Below are 26,981 nucleotides of genomic sequence, written 5' to 3' on the forward strand. Positions count from 1 at the left end.
ACTCTCATCCCTCCGTTTCTAAAGTGTCTTTTACCCAAGCTCTAAATCATTGCTTCTAAACTGTGGTTGGCAATTCAGATAGCCATGCAGATAATAATTTATCAAGAGCAGAAAGAAACAAATTGGGGTAAGAGTCTCCATACATTAGCCTCAGTGCACAGAGTGATTTTAAGTTTAGCCACCCAAAGAATATTTCCAATGTTTTCCTAGTTCTTGATTTTATTGGATGCTTTTGTTTTCTAGGAAAATGAGTGACAAATAAGTTATTACTATATAGCAATTATTCTTTTCATACCTTCTTACACAATCCATTTTTAAAATGTCACCATTAGTGAGCAAAATCCATAATCAGACTTACCTGAGGCACGCCTCGTAAATCGGTTTATTACTGGAGCTGAAACAGAAAAGCAGAATAATATGATTAGATAAAATTCTAATTTATCCAAAACCCTGAAAAGGACCTAAATTGTTAAATGATCCCAAAAGTTAAATAGGAAAAAGATATGAATGAATAAATAATGTAAAAAGAAATACCATAAATATAACTATGAAAATTAAATGTCTAAATTCACTAGTAGCCAAAGAAATATAGATTAAAATCAATATTTCACCTGTTAAATTAGTCCCCCCAAAACAGTTTAGATGAAAATTCCCAGTTACGTGTGGCTGAAACTACTTAACTGGGACAGTGCAAATCTACACAATATTTCTGTAAACAATTCGGCAACTACATCAAGTAATTTGTTTCCTTTAAGAGAGTAACTCTACTTTTAAGAGATTTATCCTAAAGAAATATTACTAGAGAAGGAAAAAGACACACATCTATTCAACAGCATCATTTTTACAATGAAAAAATTCATAAACAAAACTAAAAATGCTTACATATACTGATATCATTATTAGGTAAAGGATGGTATATTTGTTGATGTTCTCAGATTTAATATTTGTGGTTTTGACAATTTTTGTGCAAACCAAAGGTCTACGGCACGCAAATCTGCCTGTGGAAGGCTGCAGTTTCAGACTGGTGCAGGGGAGTGCATCACTCAAGCTGGTAAGCGCACCCTTGGCCCACTCCTCACATTCAACTCAGCTCTGTTGTTTCTTCTTGGTTTTGCTTACAGTTACCTCAAGAAATGAGGTTTTTAAAAACTTTATTTCTTAAGAGAAGCAGGTAAGTTTACAGTTCATACTGTATACAGAAAAGACATCATGTACTACACAGCATATTTTAGTAGCAGGATGTCACGGGCCTACTATAATATTTTTTAATACGTCAATACCTTTAAAACAGTAATTATAAAGACTGTTTACACCATGGAAATAGGTCAAGTAAAAAAAAAAAAAAGGAAGACTTAAAATTTTTGTCAGCATTATGGTTACAGAGCACAAAAAATACAGATGCTTAGGAATAAGCACTAGAAGAAAACTGTGTCAGGGCTTCTCTGGTAGCACAGTAATTAAGAATCCACCTGCCGATGCAGGAGACACAGGTTCAAGCCCTGGTCTGGGAAGATTCCACATGCCATGGAGCAACTAAGTCCATGCACCACAACTACTGAGCCTGCGCTCTAGAGTCTGTGAGACACAACTAATGAGCCCATGTGCCTCACCTACTGAAGCCCACGCACCTAGAATCCGTGCTCCACAACAAGACAAGCCATAGCACTGAGAAGCCCACTCACAGCCCCCGCTCACTGCAACTAGAGAAAGCCCGCGTGCAGCAATGAAGACCCAATGCAGCCAAATATAAAATTAATTTTTTTTTTTTTTAAAGAGAGAAAACTGTGTCAGATGTTTTACACTAATCCTTGCAACCATGCTATTAAATATCAGCACCGCGATATTACTGATGACAACATTTTACAGTAAGGCTCAGAGATATTGATTAGTTCACTTTAGATCACACAGCCACCCTCTGGCAAAGCTTGAGAATTTGAACTTAGGCACTTTTAGCACCAAAATTCTGCCCCACAAGAACAGAAAGCAAAAATACTGACGCCTGAAATCACGAAGTAATAGGTAAATATTCCCTTCCACATATTACTAAGGATTAACTTCGTGAAATAATTCACAAACCCAATTATTGAAATACTATAGTTTATAGCAAAATTGTATTGTCCAAACTGATAAAGAGAGAGAAATTTTCCACTATTTATATACCTAAATAATTCAGCCATACAGCTGCCAAGTCACAAATTACTTTCATAAAAACTTTTCACCAGGTAAAGTGTAGTTGTATTTTATATATCACACACACAAAAACTTCCATCAGTTTTCTTGGACGCTTTCAAACCCCTTTTTCACAACTCCTTCAGAACCTGGTCTAAAGAAAGCCTCCCCAGCAAGCTACAAGGACAGGGGGAGAGGAGAGGATGCAAAAAACTCCCACCACAGGAATGCAGAATAGATAGGGCTGGCAGATCAAGGCAAGAGGAAGGTACAAAGCGTATCTCAGCCTTGGGGAAAAAACAGAGCAGACGCTCTCCTCCCCTCCTAGCCTCTCTAGACAATGAAATCACAGCACGGTCAACTTCTGGTTTGAACGTTGGGCCGTCTTTGTTCCCTTGAGGTCCCTTAGGTTTCTGTGTTTTTCTTCTTTTTTTTTTTTTTTTGGCCGCACCATGAGGCTTGTGGGATTTTAGTTCACTGACCAGGGACTGAACCCCGCCCTCGGCAGTAAAACTGTGGAGTCCTAACCACTGAACCGCCAGGGAATTCCCTGTGTCTTTCTGAAGTGTTTAAGGCAGAGATTTTCAACAGAGTGGCATCCCCATCTAGGAGGTGTATTCTAAATTTTGGGGAGCAATTTTTTCCACTGTCACAATAATTCGGAGGACATCCTTGGCATTTGACAGACAAGGTACAGGACAATCCTGTACAGCAAACAACTGTCCAGAATCCCAAAACTTTTGTCCTGCCCTACTTTCACATATCCCGCTGGACATTCATGTTGGCAAACAAGTCAATTTACAACGCTCCGAGCCTAAATTTTAACACTGTTTACACAAAAATACGATTGTCACATGCAGTTTTAATATACATCAAATTTTCTACCACAGAAATACAACATAAGTCAAAGGAATTTGGGGGTTTGGGGGGTATTTTTGTTTTGTTTGGAATTTTACTAATAGACATTCACCATTTCAAAAAATCATGTCACTGCTACAATGTCACTTGGGGTATCTGAATGATTAGTACAAGACACTTGATTAGACTACATTTACAGCTTTCATATTCTTAGTGATTCTTCATGTAAGTGGGAGAATCTAACTACATTATGTCTTCTTGTGTACATGTAAGCACATACCTACTGAAACACATTTTGCTTACTATAAATTTGCCTTTATTTCTCCTTTATATTTTTGCTGGAAATTTTATCAATTTTTAAATTGTGGGTAGAAAGGTTCTGTGACTGACTTCCATTTCTCGATGGTAAACAAGGCACGAGATTGGGCAGAGTTAAGAAGATGGGGGCACCTGGCATGCGGTACGCAGTAGTCAAGCTAAACACTAGGTTTTGACAAAATGAGCAAAAATCCAATCCCTCAAACCATATCCCTTCACACCCACAAGTGTTTCTTTGCATCAACTCTTGGCAAGCTAACAATAACCTTCACAATTTTTCTAGATTTTTTAGTCTAGCTACCAAAATGGGGAAGAAAGTTGAGATTCAGCATGGAGACCCTGCTGGAAGTAAAGCAATGCACATCTGGGCAGGGTGTGCCTGGTGCTTTTTCTCTCGGGAACCTAAGTACAGGAGGAAGGTGAGGAAGGACACACTGCTGGGCACTGAGTGGGGTCAGGAGGTGTGGGCTCCGCTGCCGGCCCCACTGTCTTCCAGGAAACCTTGGATGAATCATGTAACTTTGACCTAAATCCTCAACTTAAAAAAATATGCAAGGTAAGATCTGCCCTCCTTAATTCGGGGGGGGGGGGTATGAAAAAATAAATAAACATCTTTGAAAGTGCCCCTAAACTATAAGCTCCTATTCAAATATGAGATTGATGTTTATTTATTGAGAGCTAATATTACCAATTTTAACATTACCATTTTTAAACCATACAAAGTAAACAGCAGCACAAATTCACAGCTGATGCTTTAAAATGTGCTCAGTCAAATTAGGTTTTCTAGACCCTTGGTTTCCACCTTTAGATTTTCCTATTCTATAGATACTCTGTGAGTGTATTTATACACACACACACACACACACACACACACACACACACACACACACTACATTAGGAAAATATAGAAGGAAAAATATAGCAAACATATATTATCTGCATGGGGCAACAAACTAATATGATTTAAGAATATACTAAATACCTCTGACATTTTAAGGAGATATAACCTAAGATCTTAATGAATCCTTAAGGAAAAATACAGAAATGTTTATATAGGCTTGACTTTCTCCCACTGCCATCACAGTGGAATACTGAGGGTCCTGTGTTCCCATGAATATCTTCGCGCTTGTCTAAGCAGATATCCTGACAGTTCCCAAACTAGATGGGTCTTAATTCCTCAGCCCTCAGGAGATGCCGAAGTGTAACTGATTCAAGTCTTCTTTAATCCTGGAGAATCCTTACAAGAAAAATGCTCCGTTACTTGAGGTGGCTGAACGAGCCTCTCTGTTCCCAGCAGTGAAAACAGCCTCCCATACCTGTGACTCAAGTTACCCACCCGGTGCCCGCGGGACCTGCTTATCTTCTCATCTCTTTCTGCCCGAAGCCCAGGATAAGCAGTGCCTGGCAGATAAGAGGCACTGAGTCAACAGCTGTGGTGTGAATCAATCAACTCTGTGAAGCAAACAGGGCAAGTCTCCTTGTCCCACTTATTCTACTGTTTATTGGATGTGGATGCCAAGCACTGGGAATGTGACAGAGTCCCTGCCTCTGAAGAGCTTGACCAAGTCGGGGGTATTTTCAAATACTACGACTGCAAGGAAGGGCTTATACCACTCAGGCAGTTTGCCCTAATGGAAAAATTTAGGTAAAAGAGAAGTTTTGTATGAGACTAGGAAACTTAAGAAATTCTATAAAAACAAAAGAAGTCAGTTGAGAGCATGAACCAATGAGTCTGGCCTTCAAAAAGGAATGCCAGGTTGACAGTCACGTAGATAGCTTGCATCTCTGAGCGTAACACTGGGAGAGAAGTTCTAGGTTAAAGAAATAAGAGCCCTGAGTTGTGATTTATGGTCATTAAACACACACACACACACACACACACACACACAGCCACCCGATCTATACTGGAGGCACACTGGTTAAATGGACTTTTGCAGAAAAGTGATCACATACCCTGAAGTGAGATGCACACAACAATCTTGGAGTCAGCACAATAATTAGCATCCCTAGCCTCCTATGAGTTGCCTTTTCTAGCAATAAACACTTTACAAATCTGCTGTCTAAATAAAAGATTCTAGAAATCATGTCCATTGAAACCATGTTAGCTAATTATTTTTGACAGAATAAATACTTAGCTCTGAATAAATTAACTTCTCTTATGCCTGGGCTTCAAAATTTAAAACTGAAATAAGGCTCACCCTTGAACCAAGGAAGAATTAACTTTTTAAAAATAGCAACAGCATCAAAAGCAAATAAGCAACAACAAAACCTGAAATATTTTGCTAATTTACACAACAGGCACAATTTTCACAATTTTTTACAGATGTTTAATTTCTGACATTGAAAAGGATCGCTTATTTTCTGTGTCTTTGTGAAAGCCATGTCCCCTCAAAGTACTTCTGATTGGACACGATGGGAACTGTTTGAGAGGCAGGCACCTGGGGGACCAATTTTCTTCTTCCTTTTTGATTATACAGCATGAGATCAGGCATCCAACCTGCCCAAACACATGGAGCATGGCTGGAGGGAAGGCAGAATGAAGTGAAATACAGACATTCAGCTTTTTAAAAATGCCTGCTTTAAGGACCACTAAAAAGATGCACAGTTTTGTTCTTTCTATTCACAAACTCCTCAAAATATAACTGATATTCTAAAATACTGAGGCAATAAAATATAACTATTGCCCTAAGAGGGAAAACACACTACTAGTTACTTTTGCTTACGAAGGAATTTGATTCTCCACTTTTTAATTCATGAGCACTCTACCAAAAATACCCTCTTAGGAACAGAAAGAAAAATACAGTTTTAGCTAGAAGAGTCCTAAGGTAGCTAATCTTATAAAACCACACACAGAGCTGATGCAGTAACGTTGAGAAAAAGGGTCCCAAATACATTCAGGATTTTAAAACGTTGTCTCAAAAGAAAAGCAGGAGATGGGAAAGATCACTGTTAAAATTACATCAGTTCAATCTCTGCTTCCGCATATGCTAAAACTGTCTCTTCTAGACCTACGGGATCAAGCATGTACAAAGGGCAGATTTACGGAGACTAATGTTTTATTTGTAAGAGTGAACGATCCAGACTAGACCACTAAGAATATTAGGAAAACCAAAAGCTAGGAGAGTTAGAACTGTGACACATCCCTGAAGTCACAATAAAACAACTCAGGAAAAGGGTAATTAAGAAAAATATGAGGGCTCTGAAATGAAGACTGAGAAAACAATCAGAGGAATGTGATTAAGGCTGGCCTAATCATAAAAGCACAGCTTTAGAAAATACCATATTCAAATCCTCCCCTCTATCGTCACAGAATGAAGATGTTTCTGCTATTCTAGGCTCAGCTCAAATGTCCCCTTATAAAAAAATTTTTTTAAAGTCCCCTCATAAAGAAGCCTTTCTCTAAAGACTCTCCAGGCCCTCTCACTCACATCATCCTGCTTCTTTTCTTCTAAGCGATCAGCACTATCTGAAAGTATCTAGTGTATTATGTTTATTTACTGTGTTTCCTCACAGGCAATGGAGAGGGGCAGGGTCCTTCCTTGTCTGTTTCACTACTGCATCCCCAGTGCCTAGAACCTGCTTGACATAACATGTATTTGGTTCAATAAATACTGAATGAAAGGTGCTAATGAAAAATTAATATAATAAGAGTATTCCCTGACACTTAAAGAGTATTTGGACAAATGTAAGTGATACCTTATACATATATTATATTTTTGAAACCCATAAACTGAAATACACTACTGGCTGGAACATAAAGTAGACTTTAAAAACAGTAGAGCTTGACTAGACTTTGGCTTTTTGTGCAAGCAGCAGAAAGCAATCCCATTTATGCCCCATAATTACAAAAATGTAACCCACATGCTAGTTTCCAACAAAAATAATGAAAAAATTTCTCAAGATAATCAGTGCAGAAGGCAATGGCACTTTTCAATTAAAATGTGGAAAAGAGGATTTCAAGAGTGTCCATGTTTCCAAAGGTTTTATTTTTAATCAAAGCAAAAGTGACATACAAAGCAGCACACAATTCAATGAGTTCTGACAAATGTATACACCTACGTAACCAACACTCTAATCAAGATATAAAACATTCCCAACATCCTGGAAAGGTTCCACAAACCCCCTTACGGTCAATTCCTACTGTCCCTTAGGAAATTACTGTTAGGATTTCTACAGCCATAGCTTTGTTTTGCCTGTCTCTGAACTTCATATAAATTCTTCATTTATTCTCACTGTTGAGAGGATCAATAGTTCTTTTTTATTGCTGAGCAGTATTTCATTGTGTGACTGCATTACAAGTTGTTTATCCATTCTCCTGTTGATGGTATTTTCCAGTTTGGGCTACTGTAAATAAAACCTCTATAAATATTTTTATACAAATCTTTTCGTGAACATACACATTTATTTTTCTTGAGTAGATGCCTAGAGTGGGACTGCTGGGTCACAGGTGAGTGAATGTTTAACCTTATAAACACCTGCTGACCTCCTAATTACTTGTGATTTCATCCTCTCACAGGTAATAAACAAGAGTTCCAGTTGCGGTATCTCTCTGCTAACATAGGGTATGTCTTTTTTTAGCCATTCTTGTGTGTGTTTAGTGGCAACTCATTGTGGTTTTAATGTTAATTTCCTTAACTAAAAATACTGAGCACCCTCCCATGGGCTTACTGGCCATTCTTATGTATTCTTTACTAAACTGTTCAGCTTTTTGCTCAGTTTGACTAGTGGCTTTTTATTATTGAGTTCTAACAGTTCTTTTTTTTCTTTTATTCTTGGTAACAACTAACTAGAATATGTAATAGAAAAAAATCCCAGTTAATAACAACAAAAATAATAAGTTACTTAGATATAAAACTAAGAAAAAAAAATCCTTTATGGAGAAAATTATAAAACACTGAAGAAATGAAAGGAAGACTGAATAAATGGAGATATGCAATGTTCGTGGATAGGAAGACTCCACATCATTAAAATATTTATGTCTCCAAATTCGTTTATAAATTCCAACAAACACCTAATAAAGTTTTTCACAACACTGAAGCTTATCCTAAAAAGTTCTGTGGAATACTAAAAGCCCATGAATAATTAAACAATTCTGAAGAAAAATAATGTGGATGTTACTTACCATATATCAGGACCATATACATATTAGGAAAAAGAACAGCAAAAGAATAAACAAATCAACAGAACAAAATAGATTTTAAGTATATTCACATAAAAATGGAAAACTGATGTTTTAAAATCAGTGGGGAAAAATGTCAATAAATGATGCATATTTTTTTAAAAATGAAATGAGATTCTCACCTCATAGCATGCATAAAAATAAATTATAGATGGATTAAAACCTTAAGTGTGAAATTCAAGACGTTTTTGTTTTTACAAGAAAATGAAGAGCTTATCTTTTAAAACTGGGATAGGGATGAATTCCTGAAGGCACAACAAAGTATAAGTATAAAGGAAGGGATTAATGTTAGGCTACAATAAAATCAGGAAATTCTGTTGTTGAGTGAAAAAGTACGAACATGAATGAAAAGAGTGAAATAGGTGAGGGAAATTAAGAGGTACAAACTCACAGCTAGAAAACAAAGGAGTCACGGGGATGAAATGTACAGCATGGGGAACACAGTCAGTAACAATGCAATATCTTTGGTGACAGAGGGTAACCAGACTTAGCTGGTAATCATTCTGCAGTGTGCACAAATATCAAATCACGATGCTGTACATGAGGAACTAACACAGGGTCCTACGTCAATTATACTTCAACAAAGAAACAAACTCAAAAACGAGATTAGATTTGTGGTTACCAGAGGCAAGGGTTGAGGGGAGGGGCAAGTGGATGAAGATGGGGGTCAAATGGTATAAAGTTACAGTTCTAGGATAAATGGGTACTAGGGATGTAACGTACAACAGGATTAATATAATTAACACCGCTGTATGTTATACATGGAAGTTGTTAAGACAGTAAGTCCTAAGGGTTCTCATCACAAGGAAAAAAATATTTTTTTCCTTTTTCTTTTACATCTATATGAGATGATGGATGTTCACTAAACCTACTGTGGTAATCATTTCATGACATACTTAGGTCAAACTATTATGCTGTACACCTTAAACTTACACAGTGCTGCATGTCGATTACATCTCAATAACACTGGAAGAGAAAACAAAGGAAATTCTGTTCAACCTAAGTTATCACAAACAAAATGAAGAGAAGCCCAAGACTGGAAGATTTTTTTCAATGCATGTTACCAACAAAGGATTAGTAACCAGAACACGGAAGGAAGGAAGGAAGGAAGGAAGGAAGGAAGGAAGGAAGGAAGGAAGGAAGGGAGTGAGAGGGGAGGGGAAGGGAGGGGAGGGGAGGGACACTCCTACAAATCAGTAAGAACACAATCAGTCAGATAGGAAAAAAGGCAAGAAAAAAACTTTTTTCACAGATGAACTACAAACATGATCAATGAACATAAAAAAGATGTTCAAGATCACTAACCAGGGAAAAGCATAGTAAACTTACAATGAGATTCCAATTTAACACCCATCCTATTGGCAAAGCTGGTTAAAATCTAACAATATCAAATGGTCACTTGAATGTGGAGAACCAAGACCTCTTAATACGACTGCTGAAAATGTAAACTAGTATAACAGCTTTGCAGAGCAAATATGGCAATATAAGCTGGCCATTCCCAATAACCAGCCTTTCTACACCTAACCTAGGGCTACAGTCCTCAAAACTTTGTGGTTTCAAAACCTCTTTACACTCTTAAAAATTATTTGCTGGGACTTCCCTGGTGGTGCAGTGGTTAAGAATCCACCTGCCAATGCAGGGGAGACAGGTTTGAGCCCTGGTCTGCGAAGGTCCCACATGCCACGGAGCAACTAAACCCGTGAGCCACAACTAATGAGGCTGTGCTCTATGAGCCAAAACTACTGAGCCCATGTGCCACAACTACTGAAACCCGCGCACCTAGAGCCCATGCTCTGCAACAAGAGAAGCGACTGCACTGAGAAGCCCGTGCACCACAACGAACAGTAGCCCCCACTCGCTGCAACTAGACTCAATGCAGCCAATAAATTAATTTAAAAAATTATGTTTATATGGGTTATAATCATCAATATATACTATATAAGAAATTAAGTGTTTTAAAAATATTATTTCACTTAAAATTAACAAGACAATTTATGTTATGATAAATAACATATTTTGATGGAAAGTAACTATATTTTCTAAAATTAAAAAATGTATAAAAAGAATGACTGTTTTACATTTTTGCAAATCTTGTATAATAGAACACAGTTGGGTTCTCATATCTACTCCTGCATTCAATCTGTTGCAATATCATACTGCATGCAACCTCTGGAAAAGCCCACTGTACATTTATGAGAGAATGAGGTGGGGAAAGGGCAAAGAGCTTATTATTATTATTATTATTATTATTATTATTATTATTATTATAGTTTTCACTCCATAGACTCCCCTGAAAAGGTCAAGGACTGGGAAAGGAATGGTCCTCCAGGGGTCCCCACACTTTGAAAAACTCTAGTACATTTGCATAACACATACATGCACACACACATGATGCTCGCTACAGCACTTTAATAACAAATAATTAGAAACAAGCAAAGTACTTATTAGAGAAGGGATAAAGTGTCTATTTATACAAGGGTATACTAACAGGAGGTTAAAAGAAATGAACAAGAGCTACATGAAACAATGTAACATTATCTCAAACACTGTTCTCAAAAACAAGCTGAAGGATGATAATTTACATAAATGGAACTTTTATAAGTGGCAAATTTATATGAACTTTACATGCAAAACAGCATTATTTCTAATCTATGAATAAATGCCTTTGTAGTAACAGTACAAAAGCATGTATAGGAAATATAAACACCAAATTCATCACAGTGGTGGTTACATATGGAGAAGAAGTCGAGAATGAGTAAGAGAGGGGTACACAAGGAGACTCCTACTCTGTATGTGATATTTTCTTAAAAGAAAAAAAAACTGAAGTGTTAAAATCTTTTAGACACAGGGGATGGCTTATGTGTGTGTTCTTTATATAGTGTCTGTTCATTTGTGTATTTTGGAAATATCTCATAATTTTTAGAAAATGATCAAGAAAAGGAAGGAGAGGGAGAGAGGGAAAGAGCGAAATTTTCTGCTCTATTTGGTTTCAGAGATAAAAATCTCTCAGCATACTCTAATACTATCAACCTAACCAGATTAATTCACACTGCCTTTTTTTTTTACTTTATTACCTTTGACATATAACTGTATATATTTAAGGTATGCAACTTGATGTTTTGATACACATATACACTGTAAAAAGATCATCCCAATCAAGCTAAACAATTTAACCATCACCTCTACACAGTCACCATCGTGTGTGTGTGTGTGTGTGTGTGTGTGTGTGTGTGTGTGTGTGTGAGAGAGAGAGAGAGAGAGAGAGAGAGAGAGAGAGAGAGAGGGAGAGAGAGAGAGAGAGAGAGAGAGAAGATTTAACTTAAGATCTATTCTCTCAGCAAATTTCAAGCATACAATACAGTACTGGTAACTGTCACCATACTATATACATTAGATCCCCAGAACTTATCCATCTTGCATAACTGAAGCTTTGTACTTTTAATGCTAAATGCTCCTAAAATATACTTCACAAAATATTGTATTTACAAATGAGTTTTTCTTAAAATTTGAACACTCAAATACCTTTTGAATTCTTTTTAAGGAATTACAAGGAATTACAAAATAATTATTTTAAGGAATTATTAGGAATCAAAGATCCTAATATTGCTTATTTGGTAAACTGCTGCTAACGACAGTCAAATAACATACCAAAGACCTGTGAATAACTCCATGTAAACACAAACATATCCAAAGGAACCATTTTTTTCATTTTAAAATTCTATTAAGATAGCCATCTGTAGTGGAGCAAGTAAAGAATGATGGGTTTTCAGAACAAAACCACATTCTAATGTAAAACTTAGGTATAAAAGTTTGTCCTACCATGAGCTCACTTTCATAAATATTATGACATGAGGAAATGGCAACAAGCTGTCAATTTAATGTAACCATTTTTCCAATTAATTTATATTTCAGGCACATATTCATGTTTTTAGCATAAGCATCTGCCTCATTTAAATAAAGTAACCATTTTCAATACCCCTACCTACTCTCTCCCATCGTTTTAAAATGACTTACTAAAACTTGAATAAAACCATAAACTTGGAGATTTTGCACACACAAATTTATTTATTCTACCAGTTAAACACTGATTCTCAAGGGAGGAGATGGTGTAAAAACAAAACAAAGCTTTATCCCATCGCTTTTCTTTACCTTATTTTTTTTAAAGTTAGACTATTTACCTTGCATTTCAAATGGAATTAAAGGAGGATCTGAGACTTAAAAGAGCAGGGGTTTTTTAAGTTTGAAACACTTAGCTGAAACATCTAAAGACTTTACTTTTATATTTTTAATTAATAACTTTTTCTTTAAGTACTATTACTATGCTGCCTTGAAAGCAATGTCTAGTGTTTTACATATCCAATCAAACTTCACTTTTAAAAACTGTTGTGTTCTGACTTCTAAAATTTGCCCTTCCTTTCTTCCTTCCTTTTTCTGTTTTTTTAACAAACCCATATATAAGGCTTACTATATGCCAGACGTTGTTAACTCTTAATTTCTTACCACACCCCTCTGAGGTAAGTACTATCATCATTCCCATTTCATAGATGAGGAAACTGAAGCACAGACGGTCAAGTAACCTGGTGGAGGTTCCAAAAGTTATAAATGGCAGAGGCCGGATTCAAACCCAGAGCCTACGCCAAAGTGAAGTCATATTTGTAAAAAGTTTCCAGCGTTCCTGATTTTTCAGCACTCCTTTAAAATTTTCAGCACTAAAAGCAATCAGTTTTGTTTGTTTTCCATAAACTACCACATTTAAGAAGTATGAGGCAGAGCAAAGCTCTATTGATCATGTTTATCAAATTAGTGGAGGTGAAAAAGTGACATGAGTACAGGAAAGAAGAATAATTGAGGTAGATGCTAACACATTCACTTAGGACAAAATTATCTGGAGGTGCCTGAAGACAATGCAAGCAGAGGTGGCTGGTAAGCAGGTAGATAGGTCCACCTGAATCTGAAGGAGAGGGAAGGTCTGTGCCGGAGCTACAATTAAAACTGGAGGGCTCCAAAGGGCAAGTGAGCTCTGGGGGGTGGGCAGGATTCATGCAATAAAGGGAGGAAGGTGGCCTGCTTTCAAGGTGGTAGGAATGAGGCAAGATGGAGAGGGAGAAAAGGACAAAACAGGTTCAGGGCAACAGATGCATCTGGGATTTAACACAGCACTCACAGAAGCAGAAACAGTGACATGGGAAGTTCAGTGGGGTCAGAATGTCTCCTCAACGAGAATGTGCAAACCTCACCCACAAGACAAGCCTGGGTGCTTGTGTTCTTTGCATTTTGCAGAGTGGTCAAATATCAGGCCAAAATATATTGCTGCCTTATTTTTTTTTTAATATAATGAAGTCTAAACCTATGAAACTGAAGACAGGCTAAGGCTTTCATATTTCACGAAAACATTTTAAAACACATTAATATACAGGATTATCAGGAGGTTATTTTTAATATTTATGTGCCCAAGAAGGTTTCAATTACTTTAGAAATATACACTTACAGCCATTTACTATTATTAAACATTCAGTATTCAACCCGAGGTTAAAGTGTATTTGAGCACCTACTGTGGGCAAAGTGAGATGCAAGCAGGAAGGTCTTGGAGGGAGGGAGCTTATTCCTGCGTATCCCTGCCTGCCTGTGCCAGGCACATCTGACATCTGCCAAGCTTACTCTAAAGTAGGACACATTCATCCTGCCATTTTGACACCATTCGTGTCAACCAGAGAATCTCGTAAGGATTTTTTATTAGGATGAAATGTAAGCTAATCTGTGGAGAAAAACTGGGATTTGGCAGAAAGTTAAGGAAACAGGGTACCCAGGACCAAGAGAATAACTCAGGCAAGAATATCTGGCTACATCAATTTCGAACCATACCGTGTGCCTCTACAGTGTTTTATGTACTACTCAATGGACATTTATAAAAGAATTGCCTTTCTTTCATGTCTTTTTTCACTTAAAATGTATTTAATAGGTGAAACAAGTATCTGATAAGCTTTTTTTCAAAAGTTACAAAAAGGGAGACAGTGAAGGGTCTCCTTCCTAACCAAGTGTCCTCTCCAGAGATGGTATTCCTGAGATACTTTATGTAACTGCATTTCTTTTAAACTATTTTTTTTTCCTGAGGATGTTGCCTGGTCCTAATTTTTTTAACTATTTGAAACTTCAGATTTTCTTCTAATTCTAATTGGCATTTCCGTGTCTTAGTGATTCTTAACTAAACACCTATAACACGGTATGATTCTATTTGTCACATGCCCAAAATGTGCACCAAGAACATTAGTACTCTATAAACTAGGCTGAAGTTCAAGGTGCAGACAAGAAGACAGATTTAAAAGAAAAAGCCTGGATCTTACCCATCAGGTAATATGGTTTTTATTTCCTTTTTATAAGATAGAATTTTCTTCTTTATTCTGCCAAACTCCGGTTGAGTCAAACAATTAACTTACCTAATGAATATCTATTAAAAAAGACACACCCACACACACACGGACCCTGCTTACCTGCAGGTCCTTTATAATCCAGGAGCTTAAAAGAGGAAACCAAAGTTTATTACAGCTAGCTTATATATCAATAATAGAGTATCGGTTAAGCTGTATTGTTAGGATTGTGGTCTCCAAAATGGGGTCATGCACCCCAAGGCAGAGTATATGGCAATCTTTTAGGGTGTAGGAAAAAAATCAGAACTTGTTTATAGTTTTTTTTACATCTCCTTTTCAAAATTTATATCATGGGATGCTTCCTCATACATATAAGTTAATATACTGGTACATGAACAAAATTTATGAAGACATACATGGGATGTGTATGCTCATATATATAGTGCTAATGAGAGTGAATAATCAAAAAAGTTTTAAGAATTAAACAGCTCAGTATATGAGGTGTTAACTTCTAGAAAAAACATTTTAGGACTTCCTAGGTGGCACAGTGGTTAAGAATCCACCTGCCAATGCAGGGGACACGGGCTCGATCCCTGCCCCAGGAAGATCCCACATGCCACAGAGCAACTAAGCCCATGAGCCACAACTATTGAGCCCGTGCTCTAGAGCCCATGAGCCACAACTATTGAGCCCATGTGCCACAACTACTGAAGCCCACGCACCTAGAGGCCATGCTCCCCAAGAGAAGCCAACACAATGAGCAGCCTGTGCACCGCAATGAAGAGTAGCCCCCGCTTGCCATAATTATGGAAAGCCCGTGTGCAGCAACAAAGACCCCACGCAGCCAATAAATAAATAAATAAATAAAAATTTAAAAAAAAAATAAAAATAAACATTTTATTGAGTTCCTAAAGTATACAAAGTGCTGGGACTTCCCTTGTGGTCCAGTGGTTAGGACACTGTGCTTCCACTGCCAAGGGCCCAGGTTTGATCCCTGATCAGGGAACTAAGATCCTGCAAGCTGCACAGCGCAGCGCGCGCTCGCTCTCTCTCTCTCTCTCTCTCTCTCTCTCTCTCTGTATATATATATATATATATACATATATATACACATATATATAAAATAAAATATTCTTTTTTTTTTTAAAAAAAAAGGACACCAAGTGTTAATCTGGGTAGAGCAGACAGAAAAAAACAAACTGTAAAAGGGACAGATCAATGCTGGGCTGGACTGTAAACTTTCAGAGGGAAAAGTAGGTGGCTTGTTTTTTGGTATGTGGTTCTTTTCAACTGTGTTTCTGCTGTAAGAGTTACTAAAAATGAAGTATATGTACCATGGTTAAGAAGGTGGGCTCTGAACTCAAGACTGTCAGGTTCAAATGCTGACTCTACCACTTACTTTGGGGAGGGCCAAATGATATGTGCAAATAGCCTTATTCAGTGTCTGGCACTTAAGCAGCCAAAAATGTTAACAATCATTAAATAAAAAGAATATCATTTAACAAACATTAGCTTTCTACAGCAACTGAAATGAAACAGCTGAGTCATGTTTTAATTCAGAACCTTTTGGAAAGATGCTTTTTGAGTCTGACTAAAATGCATTTAAACAAATGGAAGCTTTTTCTTTCTTTTTCATCCAAAAAATAAAAAAATTAAATCCTCTCAATATCACTCCCATGAACTATTTTGTCTTGGAACAGCTAATGTAAATTAAAGTGTCAGTCCCCAGCCAAACGGATACTGGAATCACTGTATACAGTATATCTTCTTGGCTTCACTTTTATGTAGAACATGTGTTTATATTTTGACCTTTTGTCTTTTTTTAAAACACAGAAACATTTTTAAACAGCAGCAACTGGAATGATTTTTTTCTTTTAGTTTCCAAACATATTAAGCTACACATGGCAGAGCCTATTGCTGAAACATTTATAAATGTTACACCAACTGTGTTTATATTTCTGATTTTTTTAGATTGTTTTGTTTTCATGTAAGCCATGACCTGAAAATTTTAGCTCAAATTCTTTCCACAAGATAATTACATAATGGAACAGTGTGAGTCATTTTGAATTTCCGAAATGCAAAACTCGCTCCCATAAAATAAAGATGGGGATCAGTATCACAGCAAGGTCTTCATACGGGGTCTCGCGAACACCCCAACCACAGCTGAACGGCAAGGGTAGGCTGGAAGGACAATGAGAACAGACCAAGAACACGATGACAATAACTCTTCCAGCTCAGAAAAATCACGGCACTCTGTTTCTTTTCCATTGTCTCTTCTTAAGCAATTGAGACAAAAATAAAACCCAATATTAGATTTCACTGCAATGAAAAAAAATCAAAGAGAAAAAAAATTGGTAATTCTGAAGGCAAATAGCACAGAAGTACTTCTCTTTAGCCTAGCCTTTTAGACCTAATCTATCACCCTGATGGAAGACAGAAAGGATTCATAGTATGTAAGTTAATATAAACAGCACACAAAATGTAAGTGATAATTCTATGAACAAAAAGACCAAAACCGACTACATCTGGGCAAGGTACATCTCCGGTTCTCAACTGCTCCATCTGTTAAATGAAACAGACAACTTACTCTATCTGTGAGACAGTCTCTGACAAAAGGATTGTTTCTTAAGAAGTCCAGAGACAGTAAACTTAAGAGAATAATTATTTCTTTTTTCTTAAAAAAAGGAAGGAGTTGGCTCTCCATAAACACGTCTGCAGTGAGTGAATGAGCAGAGCAGCCCACCTCCCAACTTACACACATTCCTTCTCCTCACCGGCTATCCCAGGTCTCAGCCCCTTTACTCTGTGACTCTGGACACTGCTAAGGCAGACCCCAAGGTCAGTTACTCAATCACCTTCACTGAACCCCTCACCCCCAAATATTCCATCAACCCCAATCTCCACCATAGGCCTTCTCTATTGCTACTACTCTCATTAAATGACTTTTTTAATGGATCACAAATAAACTCCTCCTAGACCATTTCAAAGGTCTCTTGTTAGTATTTACAGGGTTGAAAAAGAAACACATTTGTTTTTTGACACAGCTATGAACAAAAGCTTGACAGCTGGAGATTTACTGGAATCCGCCGAATGAGATTTGCAACAATAAATAACCATTAAATACTTACTCTGTCCCATCCAGACACCGTACATCACTTTATGTGCGACCTCAAATGGAAAGCTTACAGTGGTCTTACGTTAAAATAGCTAAAACAGTTTGATTTTTAAGACAGGTAAACATATGACAGTATCCAATGCTTCCATTTTTGTTCAGGTTTTTCATTATATGCTATCCCTTCAGAAAAGGTGTAAATTACTCAAAGAACCCTTCACAAGTTCCAACTGATTTTACTCCTCTCTTCGTCCTTCTCGCTCTTCCTCCTTTTCTCTCTTCCTATCCCTCTTTCCCTCCCTTTTCCCAAAGCTTAAAGTAATAGATGGATAAAAGTTTGAGAAAGGACACTCTTTCAAAATCCTTTGATTTCTCTTTGATTTCAATCCCTAAAGCAATCCATTTAATACTACTATTAAAATGAATAATGGTCTTAACTGCTCTTCTTTGAAAAATCACAATTACCATCTGTAACTCAAAATATTTTTTTTAAATCTTCTCTAATGTTGTTTTAAGCTCGTAACTAAAATAATGGCTTCAATATTTTAGTCACTGTCATGATTGATGTAATCCATTTCGAGAGGATTTAAAACTACCATATAAATTTCTAATAGCCAAAGACCACAAAGTCTCATTAATTACAAAATCCTGGAGCGCTTAGCTGCAAGTGATGCATTGAAAGGATGTGGGTATTATTACTATGCAACATAACTTCACATTAAATCCTAAAAGGAACTGCCCAGTAAGCTCATTTCCCACTCCATCTCTCTAAAAAGTGCAAACCATAGATTCTTCTCCACCGAGCACAATGAAATCCCTACTCTGAAAGAACACACTTCTGGAAGACGTCCTGTAAATGAGATCATTTGTTTAACAGGTAATCAGTGCTTGTTGGGTGCACTGTCCTGAGGGCCTTGCAAATATTACTCCACTTATTCTCATTAACAACTTCAGGAGGCAGGTACTATTACTATGACAACTCGTCAACATGCCTAACACAGCGCTTCACGCATAAAAGAATATAGATGTTGTCTGAACTTAAAGTTAACCCCCCAAAGTTGACTTCCATGAACGTTCTCCAAACCAATTAAATGGATTTAAGGGGATGATGGTATATTAAAAAGATGTTTTAACTTTCAGTTGCATAAGTACCACTGCTAAAATAAATTTCTTTCTTTAGTTGTATGTTGACAGCTACATGAAGTAGGAGGCAAGAGCTATCCCACAACAGACTCTAGTAGCCATTGAGGGAGCAAGTTCTTAAATAAGGGCCCACAGAACTGAGCCTAAAAAATCAGCCAAAGCAACACTCCTTTAAAGCTATGATTATTCTCTATGATTTCCCGATGTCAGGCCATGAACACAATAGGTCAACATATTTTTTCCCTCCCAGTATGAAGAAGATTAAGAACATTTTCACAGCAGATTTTTGGGAAGTCAATCTGTCTATTACCCTGATTGCTTTGCCATCTCATTTTTGGAAGACCACATACGCCATTTCAGACAGATGAATTTACGACTTTTATTCTTCAAGTTACAATGAAGCTTAGTTCCTCTAATTCCGTATCTAATAGAGATGAAGAATATTTGCTCATAATCCTCTAAGACACATGAATGTTATTCTCAACTCTCTTTCAACCATTTCTTCTCATGATAAATTCCTTTGTTTCCTTAATCTCCCACCAAAACCTCCAGCTTTCCAATATTTTGCATAATTTTCAGAATCTCTGGTAAACTCTCCACAATCCCCTTAAATTGTAAAAATGCAAACGTAGATAAAGTTCTCCTGAAAGGTTTGACATAAATAAGAGTTAAGAGGATTAAGTCACAGATTGTACATGCTAAATTTCTATTTATATACCTTTGACATTCTTGCTTATAAGCTATGGTTCTATAGTTTTGCCTTGTGTATCCATTTTGAACTCTAGATCTTTGCCTTCCATAATACAGAACATTACTTCTTCCATATTTTATATTAGTTTATTTTTCCTCGTTTGATTGCTCTTCATGTGCCCATATGTAATTTGTTTCTAACTACCTATCAATTTAATCTTTTATTTACTTCATTTTATAGTTTCAGCCATTTCACTGAAGAAATAATTGAGCAGCACAAGATCTCACAATGATGTCTGTATTAATTACCACAGATTCCACTCCAAATTGGTACTGGTCCAACTCTTTGGCTTACTGTAACCCTCCTAATAAATTCCAAGCCTGGGGACACTGCCCTTGCAGAAGAGACTTGTCAAGCTTTATTCACTTTTTGTAGGATGGGGAAGAGGGAGGCAGAGTCTCCATTATAGCTTTTTTCAGGGCTTCAAGAGTTCCCAGAAAGGGAATCACCATATGCCATTCTAACCGTAAAGGCTGCCCTTTTAACAAGAACTGACTACAAACTGAAAGTAAACATTAGAAGTGATAAAATTAGAAAAGAATAGGAGGGGGGACTTCCCTGGTGGTGCAGTGGTTAAGAATCCACCTACCAACACAGGGGACACAGGTTCCAGCCCTGGTCTGGGAAGATCCCACATGCCCCCGAGCAACTGAGCCCATGTGCCACAACTACTGAAGCCTGTGTGCCTACAGCCTGTGCTCTGCAACAAGAGAAGCCACCACAATGAGAAGCCCCTGCTCGCTGCAACTAGAGAAAGCCTGTGTGCAGCAACAAAGACGAATGCAGTCAATTAAATTAATTAATTTTTTAAAAAAAGAATAGGAAGGGAACGGGAAAGCAATCTGAAGAAGAAGGAATCCTTTGGAAAGGTAGGAGACCTTCACCCATCTGACTTTTGGCCTAAGGCCGTCAATAGCCGTTGTCCCAAGCCCTGGTTCACTTACTTGATTCAACCACCACACTATGAGTTCAAGGTCATATGCTTGATCCCTCTCTGTGAGTCAGTGGGCGCCACTGGTCAGAAACTTGCCTTTTTGCCCAACCTCTCACAAATACCATCACTTGTCCTAAGGGATTCATGAGCATGCGTATGACTCAATCAATGCAAATTTATCACCATTACTGGAAAAATAACCAGGAAAACCTGACCTGTGAGTCAGCCCATCATTCAAATTCCACTAAGGGAGAAACCTCTGATTGTCTTGGGTCAGAAAGATGTGAGTAAGAAACCTGGCTCTGCCACTTACTAGTCCAATGTGTGACCTTGGACAAGTTAATTTTTCTGAGCCTTAAAGATAAAATATATTAAGGACCTCAAGTAGAGGCTGACATAAAAGGGATGCTCAAGTGATGCCTGCCCCACCCCCTTCCAGAGATAAAATCTGGGACTTAAGAGCACAGGGATGGAGCCAGGCCCACCGGTGTCCTAATCCCTGCAACATATTAGCTGCGAAACACGGGGCAGGTGACAGTCTCACCTTTCTTATAAAGCTGGGATAACAAATTAAAGCATTTAGATAATGCCTAGCACACAGTGAATGCCAATAAATGCCAGCTATTTTTAAACTGTTAATAAGAGAAAGTGATGTGATCATCATCATTATCTGCTGACTAACATTTCTCAAAGTGTGGTCAGGGAACTGTGGATGTCAGAATGAGCCGGGATGTCTGTAAAAAGATCCCATGTCCCACCCCAACCTACGCAAAAAAGCCCTCCAAGAATAGTACCAGGTAATACTCAATTCTGAATCAAACTTCAAGATGTATACTAAACTTTAAGAATGACTGATCCATTTGGTCTTGTGCTATGTCTCAGCAAAATGAGATTTGTCTTCTACTACTTTACTATTCTTTAGTACTTTCCTAATTCTTTACTATGCCAGGAGGTTTACCAAGTGTCTGGTGGTGGTTTTTTTTTTTTTTATATTCTAGCACTTTTTTAGACCTAGACATTAAACTGATAGGCTCATTCCTGTTGGGTTTTTTCCCCCTCCGTGGCATTATTTTGACTTTTTTTCCCCTCTGACTGATGGTTGGCAAACTATGGCCTTGGTCTGTGGCCAGTTCTGTACAACCCTAATCTCCAGAGGGGATATATGTTTAAAGGGTTGTTAAGAAAAGAGAGAGAGAGAGAGAGAGAGAAACATGCTATGAAGACCATATGTCACTCACAAAGCCTAAAATATTTACTCTTTGGCCCTTTATAAAAGTTTGCCAACCCCTTGGTAGTCTATAATTCTCTTTAAATTGGGGGTCTCAACACAATTAAAAAAAATTACGAGAGAACTGATTAGAATAGAAAACACTCTAAATATATACTTTTTACTGCACCTAGAAAAGGGAAGCACCACTGCCAAAGCTTCTGTCATATATACACACACATATGCGTGCACTGGATAATGATCAAACTGGCTGCAGTCAAAAAAGTCTTCGGCGGTAAGAATGGGGAATAAATAAGGCAACTGGTTAACAAGTATTTAGTAAAACTCACACTGAGTAATTTTTACAATAAAGGTGTTTTGGAGACTATAAAACCATATAAAATGATCCCTACTAGTCAGAAGTTAATGGCTTATTTCGTCACTGCAAAATGGAAATCAAATCTGTTCTGTGTACAACCTACATTGTTGTAAAGAGAAAATGAAATCATCAATGCAAAGTACTTCAAAAACATTATACAAACAAAATATTTTAGTTACACTAACAATATATTGTAGTGAACGAATATAGATTCTTTACCCCGTCCCTTAGTCTCTGGTTTTCTCCAATCTGGGAAACTAGTCCTTTTCTTTGTGTGTGTCCGTGTGCATGTGAATGTACTCGTGTGTACATGTGTGTCTTAGGAGCATAAAAGAACTATTATAGGTCTCTACCCTTTCTGTGTCATTCATCATTGGCTTCTCTTGCCCATCTATTAAAAATATGTACTCTTGCATCCTTTTCGCATTTCTAGTAAGAAAAGCATTTAATTAAATTCTTGTACAAAATGAACAATGAAGACCATGATTATGTTACCCCTGGAAACACTACAAAGTCCAAAATTAAAATTTTTAAAGTAACAATCTTCCCTTTTATCTTCAGAGAGCACTAATTTCCAGGGCTTTTTGTGATTGCTTCAGACAAGCTAAAAATACCATAATTTTATAACACATTTCAACAATTCTGCAAAGAAAAGAAACACCTTCCTAGCAACGTATACAAGGAAATGACACTTTAAAATGTTTTCATTACATGAAATGCACTGCGGACACACAAACCACAAGTAGTGTAAATAAATAAAAGCTGGTGAGATGCTGAATACATGTTTGCCTTACACCACAAAGAAAAAGCACTTGCACATTTGCACACCCGGGTATTTTAGCTTAGGATGCCACAAAGATGGGATTTAGGCATGTTGTGTAAATACAGGAGGCTGTTAATGTGTGTGTCTGCGTGTATCAGGGAAAGAGGGTTACAAGCAGAAGGGGTGGGACCTGCCAGGAGCAGCTATTTGAGAAAATCCCTTTTTCTTTCCCATTCATTCTTTCTAGCTTCAGTGTCTGGCACAGTCCTTACAATTACTCACTGGCTTTTCATTCTAAAGACAACCAACAAGCTTTCAGAACTTCCCACAGTGTTTTTCACACACTTTTTTTTTTAAGGCACCAAATCATTCAATGTTTGTTTTAAATAAAAAGCAAACCGTTACCCCGTTTCCTCATTCCAAAGACCCCACGGGTTGCAGGTTAAACAGGATCCTTTGTTGTGTGTCCCAAAATAATACAACGCGGTATTGGTAAACTGGAAAATAATGGATGACTGTTTCCAAGAACGCCAAAGCTATCACCATAAATTTTGTTCTGCCCCGCGGGTCCAATTTCATGCTCCTTTCAGTGCATCTGCCATCCTAACAACAGTAAAGACAATCCGATTGAACACCCCTCGCCTTTTCGCTTTGGACGCTCCATTAATATAAGGGCTGAAAAAGGATGCCAAATGGGCCAGATTCACTTATGCATAATGATATCCGTCAAGGGAAATTTCTCCAACCCTAGTGAAAGTTGTTTCCCCAATGCCCACCCCAAACATGCCGGCCTCTGCCTCCGAGCCCGCGACGAAAGGTGGCGGGTGGGCAGAGAAGCCTCACCTTTCGGCTCCCCACCTCCAGAGGATGGGACGAGGGGGAGGGCACGACGAGAGCGCGGAGTAGGCAGGTGGGCGAGTGGGAGAGACAGAAATGGATGCTGAGGGGGTGGGCGCCAGGGGGGAAAAGCAGGGAAGGTGGGGAAGGCGGAGAGAGGTGGCTGAGCGGAGCCGCGGGATCGAAGGGCCGAGGGGGAGCGGCGGGGGCGGGAGGGGGTGCGCGGGGGTCGGGTCCTCACCATTGAACGCCCCTGCGTCCGCGGCCTCCTCCTCCTCCTCCTCCCCCTCGCCGTTCTCCGAGTCGCTGTGCATGGGCTCCTCGGCGAAGTTAACCCCCTTGCTGGGGGTGCCGCCCCCGCCGGCGGCGCTCGCGTCCCCCCAGGTCCTGCCCTCATGGCCGAAGCGCGCAGCGCCTTTGCGCTCGTTCTCCTCCTGCAGGCGCGTGAAGTGCTGCAGCGCGAACTCCAGCAGGTCCGCGGGCTGGTGCCGCAGCACCTCCACCGTGAAGCCCTGCAGCAGCTCCGTCAGTCCCGCCGGGATCTCGATGCTCATCCTGCCTCCCCTGGCGGCGGGCGCCCCGGCGCCGCCCTCGCCCCCCTTCCCGGACCGGCCTCGGCCCCGCGGCCGCCGAGCGAGCGCAGACGGCGCTGGCGGCGCTACCGGCTACGAGCGCGGCGCACTGGGCCCCGGCGGCCCGGCTGGCCCGGCCCGCGGCTCCCGGCGCGCGGCTGCTCCGTGCGGCGGCGGCGGCTGAGCGAGCGCGGCCCCGGGAGGGCTGGCAGCATCTCCGGCTCCTCCCGCTCCCGCCGCGACCGCTCCTCTCCCCCCGCCCGGCCGCCCCGCCCCCGCCCCGTCGCGGCGCGCGGGAGAGGGGGTGCGCTCCGGCGCGCCCCACGTGACCCTCGGAAACCATGGCAACCTCCGTCGCCGGGCGCCACGCACCCGCCGCTGGGACAGCTGAGGCGCTGAAGACGCAGGCGGGTGCTGGCGAGCCGGCGGGGTGGGCTGGCGGGGCGCGCCGTGAGGGGCGCGGCCGGGTCCGGGGGTTCCCCCCCCAACTCGGCACTGCCCGGGTCACACCCCGGCCCAGACGCGCCTGGTTGTCCACCTGTCCGCACGCCCCGGAGCGGGCGGGCCACTCGGCGGAATTCCCACGCGTCATTCCCCACCCGGGGTCCACGCAGAGCTGGCGCCTCGCTGTTTGCCCTGAAACTTCGCCTCCACCTCGGTAGAGGCATTTAATTTCCTCCGAAAATCTAGTTGCATTGATAAGTGTGGGTGATGCCTTTTGTCTAAAGTCATATAGTGGTATTGGTTCTCTTTTTCGACGAAGAATTAATTCCCCATCTTTGCGACATTTCTTTTTCTTCGCCACATTTTATCCAGCCTTTCTCCATCCATCCTGTTTTATTGTTTTGCTTCACCGATACTACACCACTGTCCACTCTATGCAATTACTACTTGTTAAGACAAATGCATCATTTATTGTGAAGCACTTAAAGTTAGTCGACGCCCTTCAAACAGCATAGTGCATCACTTTTTGAATAAAATGTGTCAGGACAGATAGCCCTCGAGCAAAAAACCTTTGCCTGATTAAACTGTTATTGTTTATTTTAAAACGTTCCTTTACTCTTTGAGTGGTTTTGAATATCTCCAAAAACAGGAACACATATTTCAATATAAAGAGCAACAGAATTCGAGATGTGTGTTTTTAAAGAAGTCCTTGACTTTGTAAGGAGGCTTATGCTGCTAATGTTTACAGTTTTGAATTAGAAAATGTCTTTCGCCAATTAAATGGTATTTAAAAACACATCATTTTTACCATGACCATTATTGTAAAATAAAACACCTCAAGAGCAAGCTCACTTAGTTATTCTGATTTATCTTTCTACCCACAAAAAAGAAAACAAAAAAGTAAATACATGGTTCAGAAACTTCAAAGAGTAGAAATCAAAGGCTTCCCTTGGTGGCACTGTGGTTAAGAATCCACCTGCCAATGCAAGGGAACATGGGTTCCATCCCTGGTCCGAGAAGATCCCACATGCTGCAGGGCAACTAAGCCCACGAGCCACAACTACTGAGCTTGTGTGCTGCAACTGTTGAAGCCTGAGAGCCCTAGAACCTGTGCTCTGCAACACGAGAAGCCACAGCAATGAGAAGCCCATGCACTGCAATGAAGAGTAGCCCCCGCTCACCACAACTAGAGAAAGCCTCATGCAACAACGAAGACCCAATGCAGCCAAAAAAGTTAATAAATAAAATTTTTTAAAAAGACTAGAAATCAAGATGTAACAAACTAGTCCCTTTCATAAAAATACATTTTGACATTAACCCTTTGTTTATGATACAGCTTACATTCACTCAGTGAGTGAATGTTTTCTTCATTTCCATTTCTTAACCTCATAATAATGTGTTGTTTTTAAATACAGTAAGGTACTTCTAATGGTAAGAGTTAAGCATTTTAAGAATTAAGCTTTTATAAAATACCATGATCATCACTGCATGGCCCACAATATTAGTCAAACACTAACCATATAAATATTATATAGATCATATAAGCATTATTATCTTTATAGACCCAGTAATTTAAGACAAGTTTGCACCATCTATCTTTGTTTAGGATGATGTTTTTATTAAGATTAACAAGAAAATGCAAATTATAGTAGTTTAAACAAGGTAGAAGTTTATTTCTCTGTAATGTAAATGTAAGCAGTTCAGGGCTGGCATGGGGGTTCTAGGATCAGTAGGCACCCAGCCTCCTTCCAGCTTGTTGCTCTGTAATCCTCAATTTGTTGTCCAAATTGCCGCTCTACCTTCCAGTATATACATCCATGTTTCAGCCAAGAGGAAAGTGGAAAAGAGAAGGGAACCTCTCCTCATACCACATACACATCCCCTGTCTAAGGACACTTCCAGGAAGTTAAACACACCAATTCCTCTTATATCTTCTTGGCCAGAACTTAG

General features: G+C 39.3%; 1 protein-coding gene across 1 annotated transcript in view; it reads right to left on the reverse strand.

The window, feature by feature from the left end:
* Positions 1-24,811, reverse strand: part of PRKAR2B (protein kinase cAMP-dependent type II regulatory subunit beta) — a 100,094-nt gene extending 75,283 nt beyond the window's left edge. The window contains exons 1-2 of the mRNA XM_057733373.1: positions 24,257-24,811; positions 359-394 (exon numbers count right to left, since the gene is read on the reverse strand). Coding sequence (XP_057589356.1) covers positions 359-394; positions 24,257-24,569 — 349 coding nt within the window. The 5' untranslated portion in view covers positions 24,570-24,811. The remainder of the gene's footprint in view (positions 1-358; positions 395-24,256) is intronic.
* Between the last annotated feature and the right edge of the window lie 2,170 nt (positions 24,812-26,981).

This window comes from Hippopotamus amphibius, chromosome 4, assembly GCF_030028045.1.
Source record: "Hippopotamus amphibius kiboko isolate mHipAmp2 chromosome 4, mHipAmp2.hap2, whole genome shotgun sequence".
Classification (NCBI taxonomy): Eukaryota; Metazoa; Chordata; class Mammalia; order Artiodactyla; family Hippopotamidae; genus Hippopotamus; species Hippopotamus amphibius.